We start from the raw sequence: 14,995 nt of genomic DNA, 5'->3' as shown, positions 1-14,995 counted from the left end.
TACTGGCCCAACGCTCCTACCCGCCAGGCTACAATAACCACTAAATACTGTACAACAAACTATTATATAATAGCTTTATTAGTACCACGTACCATCACTGGAATCTGATTGGTTGATACCCCTGACTCGGAGGGTAAGGACACTCGGCTGCTCTCCAGGACTCTTTTGCGCTTGCGTCGATTGGTAGAAACCTCTTTCCCTTCTTAAACCACAAAAACAACACAACCATTTTGAACATACTTCTAAAGCACGTGTCCTTATGGACTGCATTACTTAAAACAAAGAAGAAATTGGCTACTGTATAACAATCCTTACCTGTGTTACATGTTTGGGTGCATATTTCCGCAAAAGGCCTGTAGAATAGAAAATGTATTAAATATGAATTTCAGTTCTGTAGATAGACAGAGAAGGGAGCCTGGCTTTTGCCCAAGAGTGAGTCTTTCCACAAAAATTTAAACTCGTACAGTTCTTTCATGTCCTTCTTTCACATTTCAGGCTTTTAATACAAAATCTAGGATATTTCTACAAACTACAGACTCATACAATTATTACACTGACAAAGACACTCACTGAAGCTGGCTCTTGATGTTGATGGTGATATCATCTCGGGCTTGAAGGATCTTTTCCAGGCGGACTATGTCGTAAGTGTTGGGATTTCGGAAGGGAATATCATCCGGAAGGCCAATAACTTCAACAGAGTCGGGACTGGCACGGATCAGCTTGTATGGGACTATGACGGAGCGGTCCAGGCCCAGAGCGTCACCTGAACATAAAGCTATTCAGTCAGTTTGGGGCAGATTTTAACTCCCAATAAGTTAGAATTTTAACTAAGTGTGCATTGCATTGCATTGCATTGCATTGCATTGCATTGATGTCAATGGGAGACTAAGTGAATATTTAACTTGTGTAAATTGGGATTTACCCCTTTGGGAATAAATCACTAGAAGTTAATACTTTAACTCAATTTTTTTAGTAAGGTTTATATAGATAAAGCAAACTGTACAAATGGAGGATATACACTGACCATATTTCTGGTTGAAGAGTTCTTTCACTTGCTCGCGGAGGATCACTTTCTCCCCCATGCGGTTGACCTCCTCGTCATCTGTCGGTTCAGGAGGAGAGGAGTCAAACAGAATTGGTGGGGACAGTTTATCAGATGTTACAGTGCATTCAGAAATGATTTTACACTCCTTGACTTTTTCCACATTTTGTTGTGTTACAGCCTAGTTTACAATGGATTTAATTTAGATTTTTGGGCATTGGCCTAAACATAATACCCCATAATGTCAAAGTGGAATGATGTTTTCAATTGTTTTACTAATTAATTAAAAATGAATAGCTGACAGTGGTGTAAAATACTTAAGTAAAAATACTTTAAAGTACTACTTAAGTAGTTTGTTTGGGTATCTGTGATTTACTTTTTATACTTTTGACAACTTTTACTCCCCATCATTCCTAAAGAAAATGAAGTACTTTTTACTCCATACATTTTCCCTTACATCCAAAAGTAGTTGTTTAATTTAGAATGCTTATCAAGAGAACATCCATGGTCAACCCTACAGCCTCTCATCTGTCGGACTCACTAAACACAAAGGATTGATGTCTGAGTGTTGGACTGTGCCCCTGGCTATCCGTAAATTAAAATAACAAGAAAATCATGCCGTCTGGTTTGCTTAATATAAGGAATGTGAAATGATTTATACTTGTACTTTTACTTTTGATTTTTAAGTATATTTGAGCAATTCCAATTACTTTTGATACTTAGGTATATTTAAAACCAAATACTTTTAGACTTTTACTCAGCTAGTATTTTACTGTGTGATTTTCACTTTTACTCAATTCATTTTCTATTAAGGTACCTTTACTTTTACTCAAGTATAACAATTCGGTACTTTTTCCACCACTGATAGCTGAAATGTCTTGAGTCAATAAGTATTCAACCCCCTTGTTATGGCAAGCCTAAATAAGTTCAGGAGTAAACATTTGCCTAACAAGTCACATAATAAGTTGCATGGACTCACTCTGTGTGCAAAAAATAGTGTTTAACATGATTCTTGAATGACTACCTCATTTCTGTACCCCACACATACAATTATCTGTAAGGTCCCTGAGTCGAGCAGTGAATTTCAAACACAGATTCAACCACAAAGTCCAGGGAGGTTTTCCAATGCCGTGCTAAGAAGGGCAGCTATTGCTAGATGGGTAAAAATTTAAAAAGCAGACATTGAATATCCCTTTGAGCATGGTGATACACTTTGGATGGTGTATCAATACACCCAGTCAGTACATAAATACAGGCGTCCTTCCCAACTCTGTTGCCGGAGAGGAAGGAAACCGCTCAGGGATTTCACCATGAGGCCAACGGGGACTTTAAAACAGTTACAAAGTTTAATGGCTATGATATGATAAAACTGAGGATGGATCAACAACATTGTAGTTACTCCACAATACTAACCTAATTGACAGAGTAAAAAGAAGAAAGCCTGTACAAAATACAAATATTCCAAAACATGCATCCTGTTTGCAACAATGCACTAATGTAATACTGCAAATAATGTGGCAAAGCAATTAACTTTTTGTCCTGAATCCAAAGTGTTACGTTCGTGGCAAATCCAGTACAACACATTACTGAGAACCACTCTCCATATTTTCAAGCATAGTTGTGGCTGCATCATGTTATGGGTATGCTTGTAATCGTAAAGGACTAGGGAGTTTTTTCAGGGGAAAAAAGAAACGGAACAGAGCTAAGCACAGGCAAAATCCTAGGGGAAAACCAGGTTCAGTCTACTTTCCACCAGACATTTCCACCAGACACTGGGAGGTTAATTCACCTTTCAGCAGGACAATAACCTAAAACACAAGGCCAAATCTACACTGGAGTGGCTTACGAAGAAGACAGTGAATGTTCCTGAGTGGCCAACTTACAGTTTTGACTTACAGTACCAGTCAAAAGTTTGGACACACCTACTCATTCAAGGGTTTTTACATTTACATTTACATTTTAGTCATTTAGCAGACGCTCTTATCCAGAGCGACTTACAGTAGAGTGCATACATTTTATTATTTATTTATTTATTTTTTAACATACTGAGACAAGGATATCCCTACCGGCCAAACCCTCCCTAACCCGGACGACGCTATGCCAATTGTGCGTCGCCCCACGGACCTCCCGGTTGCGGCCGGCTGCGTCAGAGCCTGGGCGCGAACCCAGAGACTCTGGTGGCGCAGCCCTAGACCACTGCGCCACCCGGGAGGCGTATACATTTTTTACTATTTTCTACATTGTAGAATAATAATGAAGACATCAAAACCATGAAATAACACATATGGAATCATGTAGTAACCAAATAAGTGTTAAACAAATTAAAATATATTTTATATTTGAGATTCTTCAAAGTAGCCACCCCTTGCCTTGATGACAGCTTTGCACACTCTTGGCATTCTCTCAACCAGCTTCATGAGGTAGTCACCTGGAATGCATTTCAATTAACAGGTGTGCCTTAAACGTTAATTTGTGGAATTTCTTTCCTTCTTAATGCGTTTGATCTAATCAGTTGTGTTGTGACAAGGTAGGGGTGGTATACATAAGATAGCTCTATTTGGTAAAAGACCAAGTCCATATTATGGCAAGAACAGCTCAAATAAGCAAAGAGAAACGACAGTCCATCATTACTTAAAGACAAAGTCAGCCAATCCGGAACATTTGCAGAACTCATCAGCCGTTATGATGAAACTGTCTGTCATGAGGACCGCCACAGGAAAGTAAGACCCAGAGTTTCCACTGCTGCAGAGGATAAGTTTATTTGAGTTAACTGCACCTCAGATTGCAGCCCAAATAAATGCTTCACAGAGTTCAAGTAACAGACACATCTTAACATCAACTGTTCAGAGGAGACTGCGTGAATCAGATCTTAATGGTAGAATTGCTGCAAAGAAACCACTACTAGAGGACACCAATAATAAGAAGAGACTTGCTTGGGCCAAGAAACACGAGCAATGGACATTAGACCGGTGGAAATCTGTCTTTTGGTCTGATGAGTCCAAATTTGAGTTTTTGCTTCTAACCGCCGAGTCTTTGTGAGACACATAGTAGGTGAACGGATGATCTCCGCATATGTGGTTCCCACCATGAAGCATAGAGGAGGTGTGATGGTGTGGGGATACGTTGCTGGTGACACTAACTGTGATTTATTTAGAATTCAAGGCACACTTAACCAGCATGCCTACCACAGCACTCTGCAGCGATACAGCATCCCATCTGGTTTGCGCTTAGTGGGACTATCATTTGTTTTTCAACAGGACAATGACCCTAAACACACCTCCAGGCTGTGTAAGGGCTATTAAGAAAGTGATGGAGTGCTGCATGAGATGACCCGACCTCCACAATCACCCAACCTCAACCCAATTGAGATGGTTTGGGATGAGTTGGACCGCAGAGTGAAGGAAAAGCAGCCAACAAGTGCTCAGCATATGTGGGAACTTCTTCAAGACTGTTTGAAAAGCATTCCTCATGAAGCTGGTTGAGAGAATGCCAAGAGTGTGCAAAGCTGTTATCAATGCAAAGGGTGGCTACTTTGAAGAATCTCAAATATAAAATATTTTTTAGGTTACTACATGATTCCATATGTGTTATTTTATATAGTTTTGATGTCTTCACTACTATTCTACACTGTAGAAAATAGTAAAAGAAAAACCCCTGAATGAGTAGGTGTGTCCAAACTTTTGACTGATACTGTAAATCTACTTGAAAATCTATGGCAAGACCTGAAAATGGTTGTCTAGCAATGATCCACAACCAATTTGACAGAGCTTGAAGAATTTTTTAAATAATAAAATCGGCAAATGTTGCACAATCCAGTTGTGGAAAGGTCTTAGAGACTTATTCAAAAAGACTCACAGCTGTAATCGCTGCCTAAGGTGATTCTACAAAGTATTGACTTAAGGGTGTGAATACTTATGCAACTAGCGCCTAACAGTGCAGCAAATGTCAAACAACTACACAAATAATAAATAATCAAAAACTAGAAACAAGAAAGAATGTCAGAACTAATCAAATTAACAACCCAAATAACACTGTATCTGTAATCCAAATGCAATATATGCGTATATACATGTATGTGGTGATAAGTGCACTGTATACTTTATTTTGCTTGCTCTGGGCATCTGCATGCTCCTATTTAACGGATGAAATCATGACAGTTTCAAACCAAGTATTCTTACAGCTGTTACAGGCTTTGGTTTTTCCATTTATGTTTTGGGGTTGGACTTTAGCACGTACAGCTCGTTAGCACGTAGGGCACATCGATTGGTGTCACATCATTGGTCAGTATGTGTTACACCTGTGCAGGTTGCCATCTGGTTAGTGGGAAGGTGTTTCACCTGTGCTGGCCCAGGTGCTATTTAAGAGTGGCTGCCCCAGAGCTCTAGTTGTCTTGATCGATGCGGAGGGTTAACACCTTTAGTTGGCACTTCGGTTTTTGATTTCTAGACAAACAATCCTTTATCTGATTTTGTTTTGTGCCATCTTTTTGATTTGCTTCCTGTGTTTAAGTTTGGAGTGGATTATATTTTGTTTGCCTCTTCTTGGGCAAATTTAGTGGGTGCTCATGGTGGCTGTCTTTTAAGTTCTAGTTGTTGTTGCTAGTCAACTTTTAGTGGACATCCCCATGAGTGTCTTTCAGAACCCCTCCTAAAACCCCACCTGTTCAGTTTTGGTTGTTGGTCAGATCCTTCTGTTTTAGTGACATTTTTGGTTTTCTTGCTGGGGAACGTAACAAAACGTAACACAGCATCAAAATAAACAGGCAACACAATTAGAATGCTCACCACTTATTGAGGCGTAGGCCTTCTTCAATAAAGTGATCCGACGAGGTGCTAAGAGGGAGACAAATTTAATGTCACTTTTATATTATTACTACACTAGTAATATAAAACAAACAGTTGGGCCTGACACAGGATATTTCCTATCCAATCATGCTCTTTAATTGGAAATTCATAAATATGAATTGAATATGCCATAAATATAGTGTTACCTGGTTTAGGGACGAGTCCTTGGAAAGGTCTGCAAGAGACAAAGATGGAATCTTAACATCAGTAAACCAACTACCAGGGAGAAAAGAAAAGTAGCAGTATTTTGTCCACTGAGGGTCGGTAGTTGAGTAGCCATGCCGTATGCCTTATTTTCACAATCCCATGAAAAGGTGAAGGAGAACTACCCACCTGGTGATGGTGAAGCAGATCTTGTCAGCCACCGCCAAGATCCTCTCCAGGTTTTGCGAGCCAAAGGTACATGGTTTCCTGAAAGGGATGCCAGGGGGCAGGCCCTCGATGATCACCGAGCCCGGGTTGCTCTTGATCCTCTTGTAAGGCACCTGGACCGGGTATTTTATGCCAAGTGCCTCCCCATACTTCCTGTTGAACAGGTCCTGTACCTGCTCTCTCAGGGTGTTGGCAAGGTCGATCCTGGACAGCTTAGCCTCTAAGCTATCTGTTAACAGAACCACATGACTATATCAGATGAATGGATAAGTTTAATTTATTTCATAATATACACATTTTCAGCTTTTGGTATTTTATTAGGATCCCCATTAGCTGTTGCAATAGCAGCAGCTACTCTTCCTGGGGTCCACACAAAACATGAAACATGACATAATATAGAACATTAATAGACAAGAACAGTGCAAGGACAGAACTACATCAATTAAAACATTTATTTAAAAAGGCATACATAGCCTACATATCAATACATACACACAAACTCTCTAGGTCAAATAGGGGAGAGGCGTTGAGCCGTGAGGTGTTGCTTTATCAGTTTTTTTTAAAGCAGGTTTGCTGTTCATTTGAACAACACATTAATGTTTCTTATAAAAAGAAGAAGTGATGCAGTCAGTCTCTCCTCAACTCTTAGGCAAGAGAGACTGGCATGCATAGTATTAATATCACCCATCTGATTACAAGATGTGCTGCTCTATTCTGGGCCAGCTGCAGCTTAACTAGGTCTTTCCTTGCTGCACTCGACCATAAGACTGGACAATAATCAAGATAAGACAAAACTAGAGCCTGCAGAACTTGCTTTTTATATGTTATTTATATACACTGCTCAAAAAAATAAAGGGAACACTTAAACAACACAATGTAACTCCAAGTCAATCACACTTCTGTGAAATCAAACTGTCCACTTAGGAAGCAACACTGATTGACAATAAATTTCACATGCTGTTGTGCAAATGGAATAGACAAAAGGTGGAAATTATAGGCAATTAGCAAGACACCCCCAATAAAGGAGTGGTTCTGCAGGTGGTGACCACAGACCACTTCTCAGTTCCTATGCTTCCTGGCTGATGTTTTGGTCACTTTTGAATGCTGGCGGTGCTTTCACTCTAGTGCTAGCATGAGACGGAGTCTACAACCCACACAAGTGGCTCAGGTAGTGCAGCTCATCCAGGATGGCACATCAATGCGAGCTGTGGCAAGAAGGTTTGCTGTGTCTGTCAGCGTAGTGTCCAGAGCATGGAGGCGCTACCAGGAGACAGGCCAGTACATCAGGAGACGTGGAGGAGGCCGTAGGAGGGCAACAACCCAGCAGCAGGACCGCTACCTCCGCCTTTGTGCAAGGAGGAGCACTGCCAGAGCCCTGCAAAATGACCTCCAGCAGGCCACAAATACTTTCCTCTTGGCTCAGATTAAAAATAAGACATAGGAGTGGCTATAGAGTCAGCTACCATCCTCAGTAGCTTTCCATCTAAGTTGCCAATGCCAGGAGGTTTGTCATTATTGATCGTTAACAATAATTTCCCCACCTCTCCACACTAACTTTACAAAAATCAAACCTGCAATGATTTTCTTTCATTATTAGTTTTTTTATGCATGAACACAATGGCTCACTGTTCATTGTTGGCATTTCCTGCCTAAGTTTGCCCACTTTGCCAATGGCAACATCAAATGGTTTTGTGATTAAAAAAAAAGCCATCTGATTCGATAAAAGATGGAGTTGAATTTGTCTTTCTGCCCATAATTTTATTTCAAGTACTCAAGTTTTATCCCATCATTGTTTATATCATTGATCTTGGCTTCATAATACAGTTTCTTCTTCTTTTTGTTGAGTTTAGACATATAATTTCTCAATTTGCAGTAAGTAAGTCAGTCAGATGTGCAGCCAGACTTTTTAGCCACTCCTACAGTTTTTCAATTCCTCATCAATCCACGAAGCCTTAACAGTTCTAACAGTCAGTTTCTTAACAGGTGCATGTTTATCAATAATTGGAAGAAGCAATTTTATAAATTCATCAAGTGCAGCATCTGGATGCTCCTTATTAATCACATCAGACCAACAAATATTCTTTACATCATCCACATAACAGTGACTGCAAAATCTTTTACACTATTTTAGGCCCAGCTTTTGTAACTTTGGCTTTCCTGGATATAGCCACAATATTGTGATCACTCTATCCAATGGGTACAGATACAGCTTTAGCAGTGGTATAAAGTACTTAAGTAAAACTACTTGAACGTTCTACTTAAGTAGTTATTTCAGGTATTTGTACTTTACAATTTATATTTTTGACAACTTTTACTTTTACTTCACTACATTCCTAAAGAAAATGAAGTACTTTTTACTCTATACATTTTCCCTGACACCCAAAAGTACTTGTTACATTTTGAATGCTTAATAGGACAGAAAATGGTCTAATTCGCACACTTATCAAGAGAACATCCCTGGTCATCCCTACTTCTGAAAACCAGTCAATATTCAGGTCCCCAAGAAAGTAGACCTCCCAGTTTACATCACATACGCTATTAAGCATTTGACACATATTATTTAGATACTGACTGTTAGCACTTGGTGGCCTACAGCAACACCACAAAAGAAAAGGCTTTAGATGTGCCAAGGAAACCTGCAACCACAACACTTCAATAACACCTGACATAAGATATTTTCTAAACATTACAGGCATATGGCTCTGAATATATACAGCAACACATCCCCCATAAACATTTCTGTATCTTCTATAGATAGCTTGAAGCTGAATTGCAGCATATAAATAGCACTTCTCTTCTCTTTAAGTGAACAAGCAAAGGGAAAAACAAATCCTAACCAGGACTCAATAAGTACTCGACTATGTATTGCTCAAAGTATAGGAGGGCAAAGTAATCTACTGATATTGGCTCAAGTATTTGGTCTCCCTATTACCTGAGAACCCTGGTCTCTTCGAATCGGCTCCTGCATCTTCTGTCAAAGCATCTTTGGAGTCGAGGTCTGTGGAAAAAATATCAGCAGAGTTGTCTAAACTTGCAGTGAATACATCCAGTTCACCAGACCTATCTAAAAGCCACATTGAAAAATATGGATCCTAACCACTGGTTCAACCATGGAATTACCAGTTAATTCTAATTAATTACAGCGTTAATAATATTTAATTACTGAGTAAATTGTAATTCTATGCGCTCAACATTTGTAGGCTAAGGGTTGCTTGAAGATTTGCTCACTGAGGTAATGGACCATCATACACCAGTAAGAAAGAGTACTGTTGGGGCTCGTCCATCTCCATGGATTGATGATGAACTGGGTGAACTGGCATTTTCTCAAAGAAATATGGCAAAAGTCTTAGCAGCCAAATCTAAACTAGAAATTGATTAACAGAATTATAGAACACTATGTAATTAGGCAGCTAAATTAAAATCGTAAGAAAAACACTTTATTTTACAAAAATGGTTATATTGATTGTAAAAATGATTTAAAAAAGGGATAGAATACAGTTAAGGGCTTACTTGGTACATCTATCTCATCATACCCATCTAGTGTGGAGATTGATTGGAGAACAATAACAAAACCAGCTGATATTGCCAATCATTTTGCAGATTTTTCTTTAGAAATGTATTTACTGAGCGATAATGTAAACACCCATTCTTCCAAACAAGCTATTGTCCAATAGATTGATGATCATGTTTTGAGCAAAAGAAATGCAATTTTAATCTACAAATGCTGTAAGTAAAGGAGTTGTTAAACCTATTGAAGCCATTACCCAATGGTAAATACATGTTTTACTTCGCTATGCTGCTCCCCAGATTGCAGCTCCACTGAAATACAGTGGCAAGAAAAAGTATGTGAACCCTTTGTAATTACCTGGATATATGCTTAAATTGGTTATCAAATTTGATCTGATCTTCATCTCAGTCACAACAATAAACAAAAATAGTGTGCTTAAACTAATAACACACAAATTATTGTATTTTTCTTGTTGATATTGAATACACCATTTAAACATTCACAGTGTAGGTTGGAAAAAGTATGTGAACCCCTAGGCTAATGACTTCTCCAAATGCTAATTGGAGTCAGTCAGCTAACCTGGAGTCCAATCAATGAGACGAGATTGGAGATGTTGGGTAGAGCTGCCTTGCCCTATAAAAAACACTCACAAAATTTGAGTTTGCTATTCACAAGAACCATTACCTGATGTGAACCATGCCTTGAACAAAAGAGATCTCAGAAGACCTAAGATTAAGAATTGTTGACTTGCATAAATCTGGAAAGGGTTACAAAAGTATCTCTAAAAGCCTTGATGTTCATAAGTCCGCGGTAAGACAAATTGTCTATAAATGGAGTGGCAGTCCTGCAAAGATGACTGCAAGAGCACAGCACAGAACGCTCAAGGATGTTAAGAAGAATCCTAGAGTGTCAGCTAAAGACTTAGAGAAATCTCTGGAACATGCTAACATCTCTGTTGACAAGTCTACGATACGTAAAACACTAAACAAGAAATGGTGTTCATGGGAGGACACCACAGATGAAGCCACTGCTGTCCAAAAAAACATTGCTGCACATCTGAAGTTTGCAAAAGTGCACCTGGATGTTCCACAGCGCTACTGGGAAAATATTCTGTTGACAGATGAAACTACAGTTGAGTTGTTTGCAAGGAACACACAACACTATGTGTGGAGAAAAAAGGTACAGCACACCAACATCAATATCTCATCCCAACTGTAAAGTATGGTGGAGGGGGCATCATGGTTTGGGGCTGCTTTGATGCCTCAAGGCCTGGACAGCTTGCTATCGTTGACGGAAAAATGAATTCCCATGTTTATGAAGACATTTTGTAGGAGAATGTAAGGCTATCTGTCCGCTAATTTAAGCTCAACAGAAATTGGGTGATGCAACAGGACAACGACACAAAACACAGAAATAAATCAACAACAGAATGGCTTCAACACAATACATTTTTCCTACTGGAGTGGCCCAGTCAGAGTCCTGTCCTCAAACCATTCACACCAGACATCCCAAGAATATTGCTGAACTGAAACAGTTTTGTAAAAAGGAATGGTCCAAAATTCTTCCTGACCGTTGTGCAGGTCTGGTCCGCAACTACAGAAAACGTTTGGTTGAGGTTATTGCTGCCAAAGTAGGGTCAACCAGTTATTAAATCCAAGTGTTCACATACTTTTCCCACCCTGCACTGTGAATGTTTACACAGTGTGTTCAATAAAGACATGAAAACGTATCATTGTTTGTGTGTTATTAGTTTAAGCAGACTGTGTTTGTCTATTGTTGTGACATAGATGAAGTTCAGATCAAATTTCATGACCAATTTATGCAGAAATCCAGGTATTTCCAAAGCGTTCACATACTTTTCTTACCATGCTACATATTTAATTGGTCACTGGAAAAGGGGACATTTCCAAATGTATAGAAGCATGCTAAACTGTGTCCAATCCCGAAAAGACAGCAAAGAACCCATTCCTGCCAATAGTCAACCAATCAGTCTACTCCCTTCCCTCAGTAAGATATTGGAGGGTATTTTGAGTAGACAAATATGGGAGTATATGGAAAAGAATGATCTGATCACAGCCAATCAGCATGCTTATCGCAAAAACCATTCCACTACCATTGCATTGGTTGACATGACTGACCAGTGGCTCAATGCTATGGATAATGGCAGGTTTGTCGATTTACTATTTTTAGATTTTTGTGCAGCATTTGATTTAGTGGCTCATGAAATAATTTAGACAAAATTATTGCATTATGGGTTGAAGGATGCAGCATTGAATTGGGTACAGTCATATCTAACTGACAGGAAACAGTCCACCTATATCAATGGGTCGTTTTCTTCCACTCATGCTTTAAACTGTGGAATAACGCAGGGCAGCTGCCTTGGGCCCCTTCTTTACTTCCTTATGCCTTATCTGAAACTCAAGCTACTATATTTGATGCTACAATTTATACAGCAAGACAATTGGTTCAACAGGTACAGCAAGCTTTACAAGTAGATCTGGGAAATATCAGGGACTGGGTTTGCCAGAACAAACTTGTTTTGAAAACCAAGGTTATGTTGGTCTGTTCCACCAGAAAAAGGCCAACACAGCATGGGATAGAATTAAGTATGGGGGGAGTAAAAATTGAGGAAGTGTCAGAAACCAAACTACTAGGGGTGCAGCTAGACAACTGTTTACCATCGTCGTCTTACATAACTCATCTATGTAAAAAAAATATGCATGCATGCATGATCAGAAGGATAGCTAAATATTTACCGGGAAAGATTCTTAAGCAAACAACCCAAGCATTAATTGAAAGTCAGGTCAACTACTGTTCTGTGGTCTGAGGAAATGCAACAGCAAGTCAAATTAGGAGGCTGCAGATCGCACAGAACAAAGCAGCAATGATTGTTTTAAGTTGGAGATATGGTTCTTCTGTTGTAGTCATGCACAATGCTCTTGGTTGGTCATCTATCAATAAGATCATTGAAAAAACATGCTTATTTTATTTCACAATGTACATCATTTAAAACAGCCAAACTCCATTCACAACAGTATTCCGTTGGTAAGAGACAGACATTCAGTAAATACTAAGAATAGATTGTCCACCATCTATGTGTTATACAGACAGAAGAGAGAAATAGGCTAAATAACATTGCGATTCAGAGCAATAAAGAAATTGTATAATTTTTTATCTGAGCAAACCAGAAACCTTTCGATATATAAATTCAAACAATACTTTAGAACCATTTAAATATAATAAATTGAAAGGTTGTGCAGGACTATGGTAGATGAAGGAATCAATCTATAATTTCAGACTGTTAGAGTATTAATCGGGTCAATATGTCAGTGTATTATGTTTGTTTGTAACAGTGTGTTACATGTGAAAATGTATTCGTATTATAAATTGTATTTTAACGTTTAAGGACTCTTGGAAGATTAGTCCAAATTAGGACTAAAATATATCCTTATCAAATCAAATCAAATAGGAGGGCTTGGCTCATTTACACTCAGTCAATTCAGGAATGAACTGACATTTAACTAATTTCGTTTGTAAACTTACTATTTTTAAAGGTAAATGTGATATACTTATTAAATCAGCTGGCATTTAGAATGAAGATGTACTCACCTGAATCACAGGCCGGGAAAGGAGGCGTCTCTAGCTTGACTTGATCCGTTAAAAGTTCTGGCCTGGATAGGAAACCACAACAAAACATGGTTAGAACATCATAAAGAGTAACCTGTTGTCCTTTATTCCTGCACCAACATATACAACGTTTCACCTATATCCTCTTCATACAACAACAATTCACAGACTAGGGCCATGTTCCAGGCTGACTACACTTTAGATGCCTTCCATATCTCACAACGCCTGGACAGGTGTTGAACATATCAGTTAACCACATCATATTATATAGCAGTCTGATGCCGACTGCGTAGTTGATGACGCAACCTTTGGTTGATGTAATACAATGTCAGCAATGTAGTCAGCCTGGAATGTAGTCAGCCTGGAATGTAGTCAGCCTGGAACGTGACCAAGACCATGTGCGCGTCACAATGATTCCTCCTGAAGTGTACACTCGTTCACTACTCCCCACAAATTTAAAAGCATTGGATTGGTGTAGGCATTGGCTTAAGGGTTTCCATATACCAGTCCATTCCCTTCAAATCAATGAAGGGACGTGGACAAGTGCAAGCTTCCGGAGAAAGGAGAGATTATTGGGATGCACTCCTTGATTGACTTGCGGAGGTTCTTTCCCCTATGTGACAATGTATGATCTCTGACCTTTTGATGACAAACTGAATCTGACTGCCAACGGCCAGGATCTTGCGCAGCTTGGCCGCTCCGAAACAGTTGGGTCTGCGGAAAGCCACACCCTCCGGTAGCCCTGTGACACACAGCTCCTCTGGGTACATCTGAAACTTGGAGTAGGGCACCTTCGCAGGTTCAAGTAGTCCAAGCGCCTCGGCTACAGAAAGAAAGGGTGGGATGGAAAATGGAGAGAGGAATACAGGTGAATTATTCCATGCAAAAGACTATGCTGCTCAGTACTTAACTATTCCCCGGATAGTCAAATAGATTTTTAGGAGAAACATTGCTTTCTCTGTGACACCTTAAAAAGGCTAGAAAATAACGTGGATGTGTAGCAACGGTTGATTAAGTCTGTGTAATTTATGATTTAGTGCTCGAGTCAGTTTCTCTTGCTTGGCCAGTCTGAACATTGAGCGTGCAAGTAAGTGCATTGGATAACTTACCGTACTTAGTGCTGAATATGCTTTCCACTTGCCTCCGAAGCTGGAGGATCATTTCACCTATGTCCTCAGCGATATTTCCTGTCAGGAAAAATGAAAATGAAGAGAAATGTTTAAGTGGGTTTTATTCAGAGCTGAAAGAAAGAACACGATTAGTGAATGTGTCTGAAACAGTCTGAATCAACAATGGGTCCTGAAAGTGAAAACAGTTTAACTAAGCTAATGAGGCATTTACACTGAACAAAAATATAAACACATGACTGAGAATATCTGTTGGTCAGATACCTTTTTTTTAAGTAGGAGCGTGGATCAAAAAAACAGTCAGTATTTGGTGTGACCACCATTATCCTCATGCAGCGTGACACATTTCCTTCACATAGAGTTGTTCAGGCTGTTGATTGTGGCCTGTGGAACACGCTATCATACACGTCGGTACAAAGCATCCCAAACATGCTCAATGGATGACATGTCTAGGGCCTCCCGGGTGGCGCAGTGG

At 39.4% G+C, this 14,995-nt stretch overlaps 1 protein-coding gene across 3 annotated transcripts in view; it reads right to left on the bottom strand.

The window, feature by feature from the left end:
- Positions 1-14,995, bottom strand: part of gtf2ird1 (GTF2I repeat domain containing 1) — a 43,998-nt gene that overhangs the window by 1,912 nt on the left and 27,091 nt on the right. For all 3 annotated transcript variants that reach the window (XM_023967998.1, XM_023967996.2, XM_023967997.1), the window contains 11 exons: positions 14,503-14,580; positions 14,033-14,216; positions 13,376-13,437; positions 9,191-9,256; positions 6,220-6,487; positions 6,033-6,061; positions 5,827-5,874; positions 1,025-1,102; positions 571-763; positions 316-353; positions 93-202 (listed from right to left, as the gene is read on the bottom strand). In XM_023967998.1, coding sequence (XP_023823766.1) covers positions 93-202; positions 316-353; positions 571-763; positions 1,025-1,102; positions 5,827-5,874; positions 6,033-6,061; positions 6,220-6,487; positions 9,191-9,256; positions 13,376-13,437; positions 14,033-14,216; positions 14,503-14,580 — 1,154 coding nt within the window. The remainder of the gene's footprint in view (positions 1-92; positions 203-315; positions 354-570; positions 764-1,024; positions 1,103-5,826; positions 5,875-6,032; positions 6,062-6,219; positions 6,488-9,190; positions 9,257-13,375; positions 13,438-14,032; positions 14,217-14,502; positions 14,581-14,995) is intronic.

This window comes from Salvelinus sp. IW2-2015, linkage group LG23, assembly GCF_002910315.2.
Source record: "Salvelinus sp. IW2-2015 linkage group LG23, ASM291031v2, whole genome shotgun sequence".
In the NCBI taxonomy this organism is placed as follows: Eukaryota; Metazoa; Chordata; class Actinopteri; order Salmoniformes; family Salmonidae; genus Salvelinus; species Salvelinus sp. IW2-2015.
Note: the sequence above shows the minus strand (reverse complement) of the source record. Positions and strands in the feature narration are given on the sequence as shown.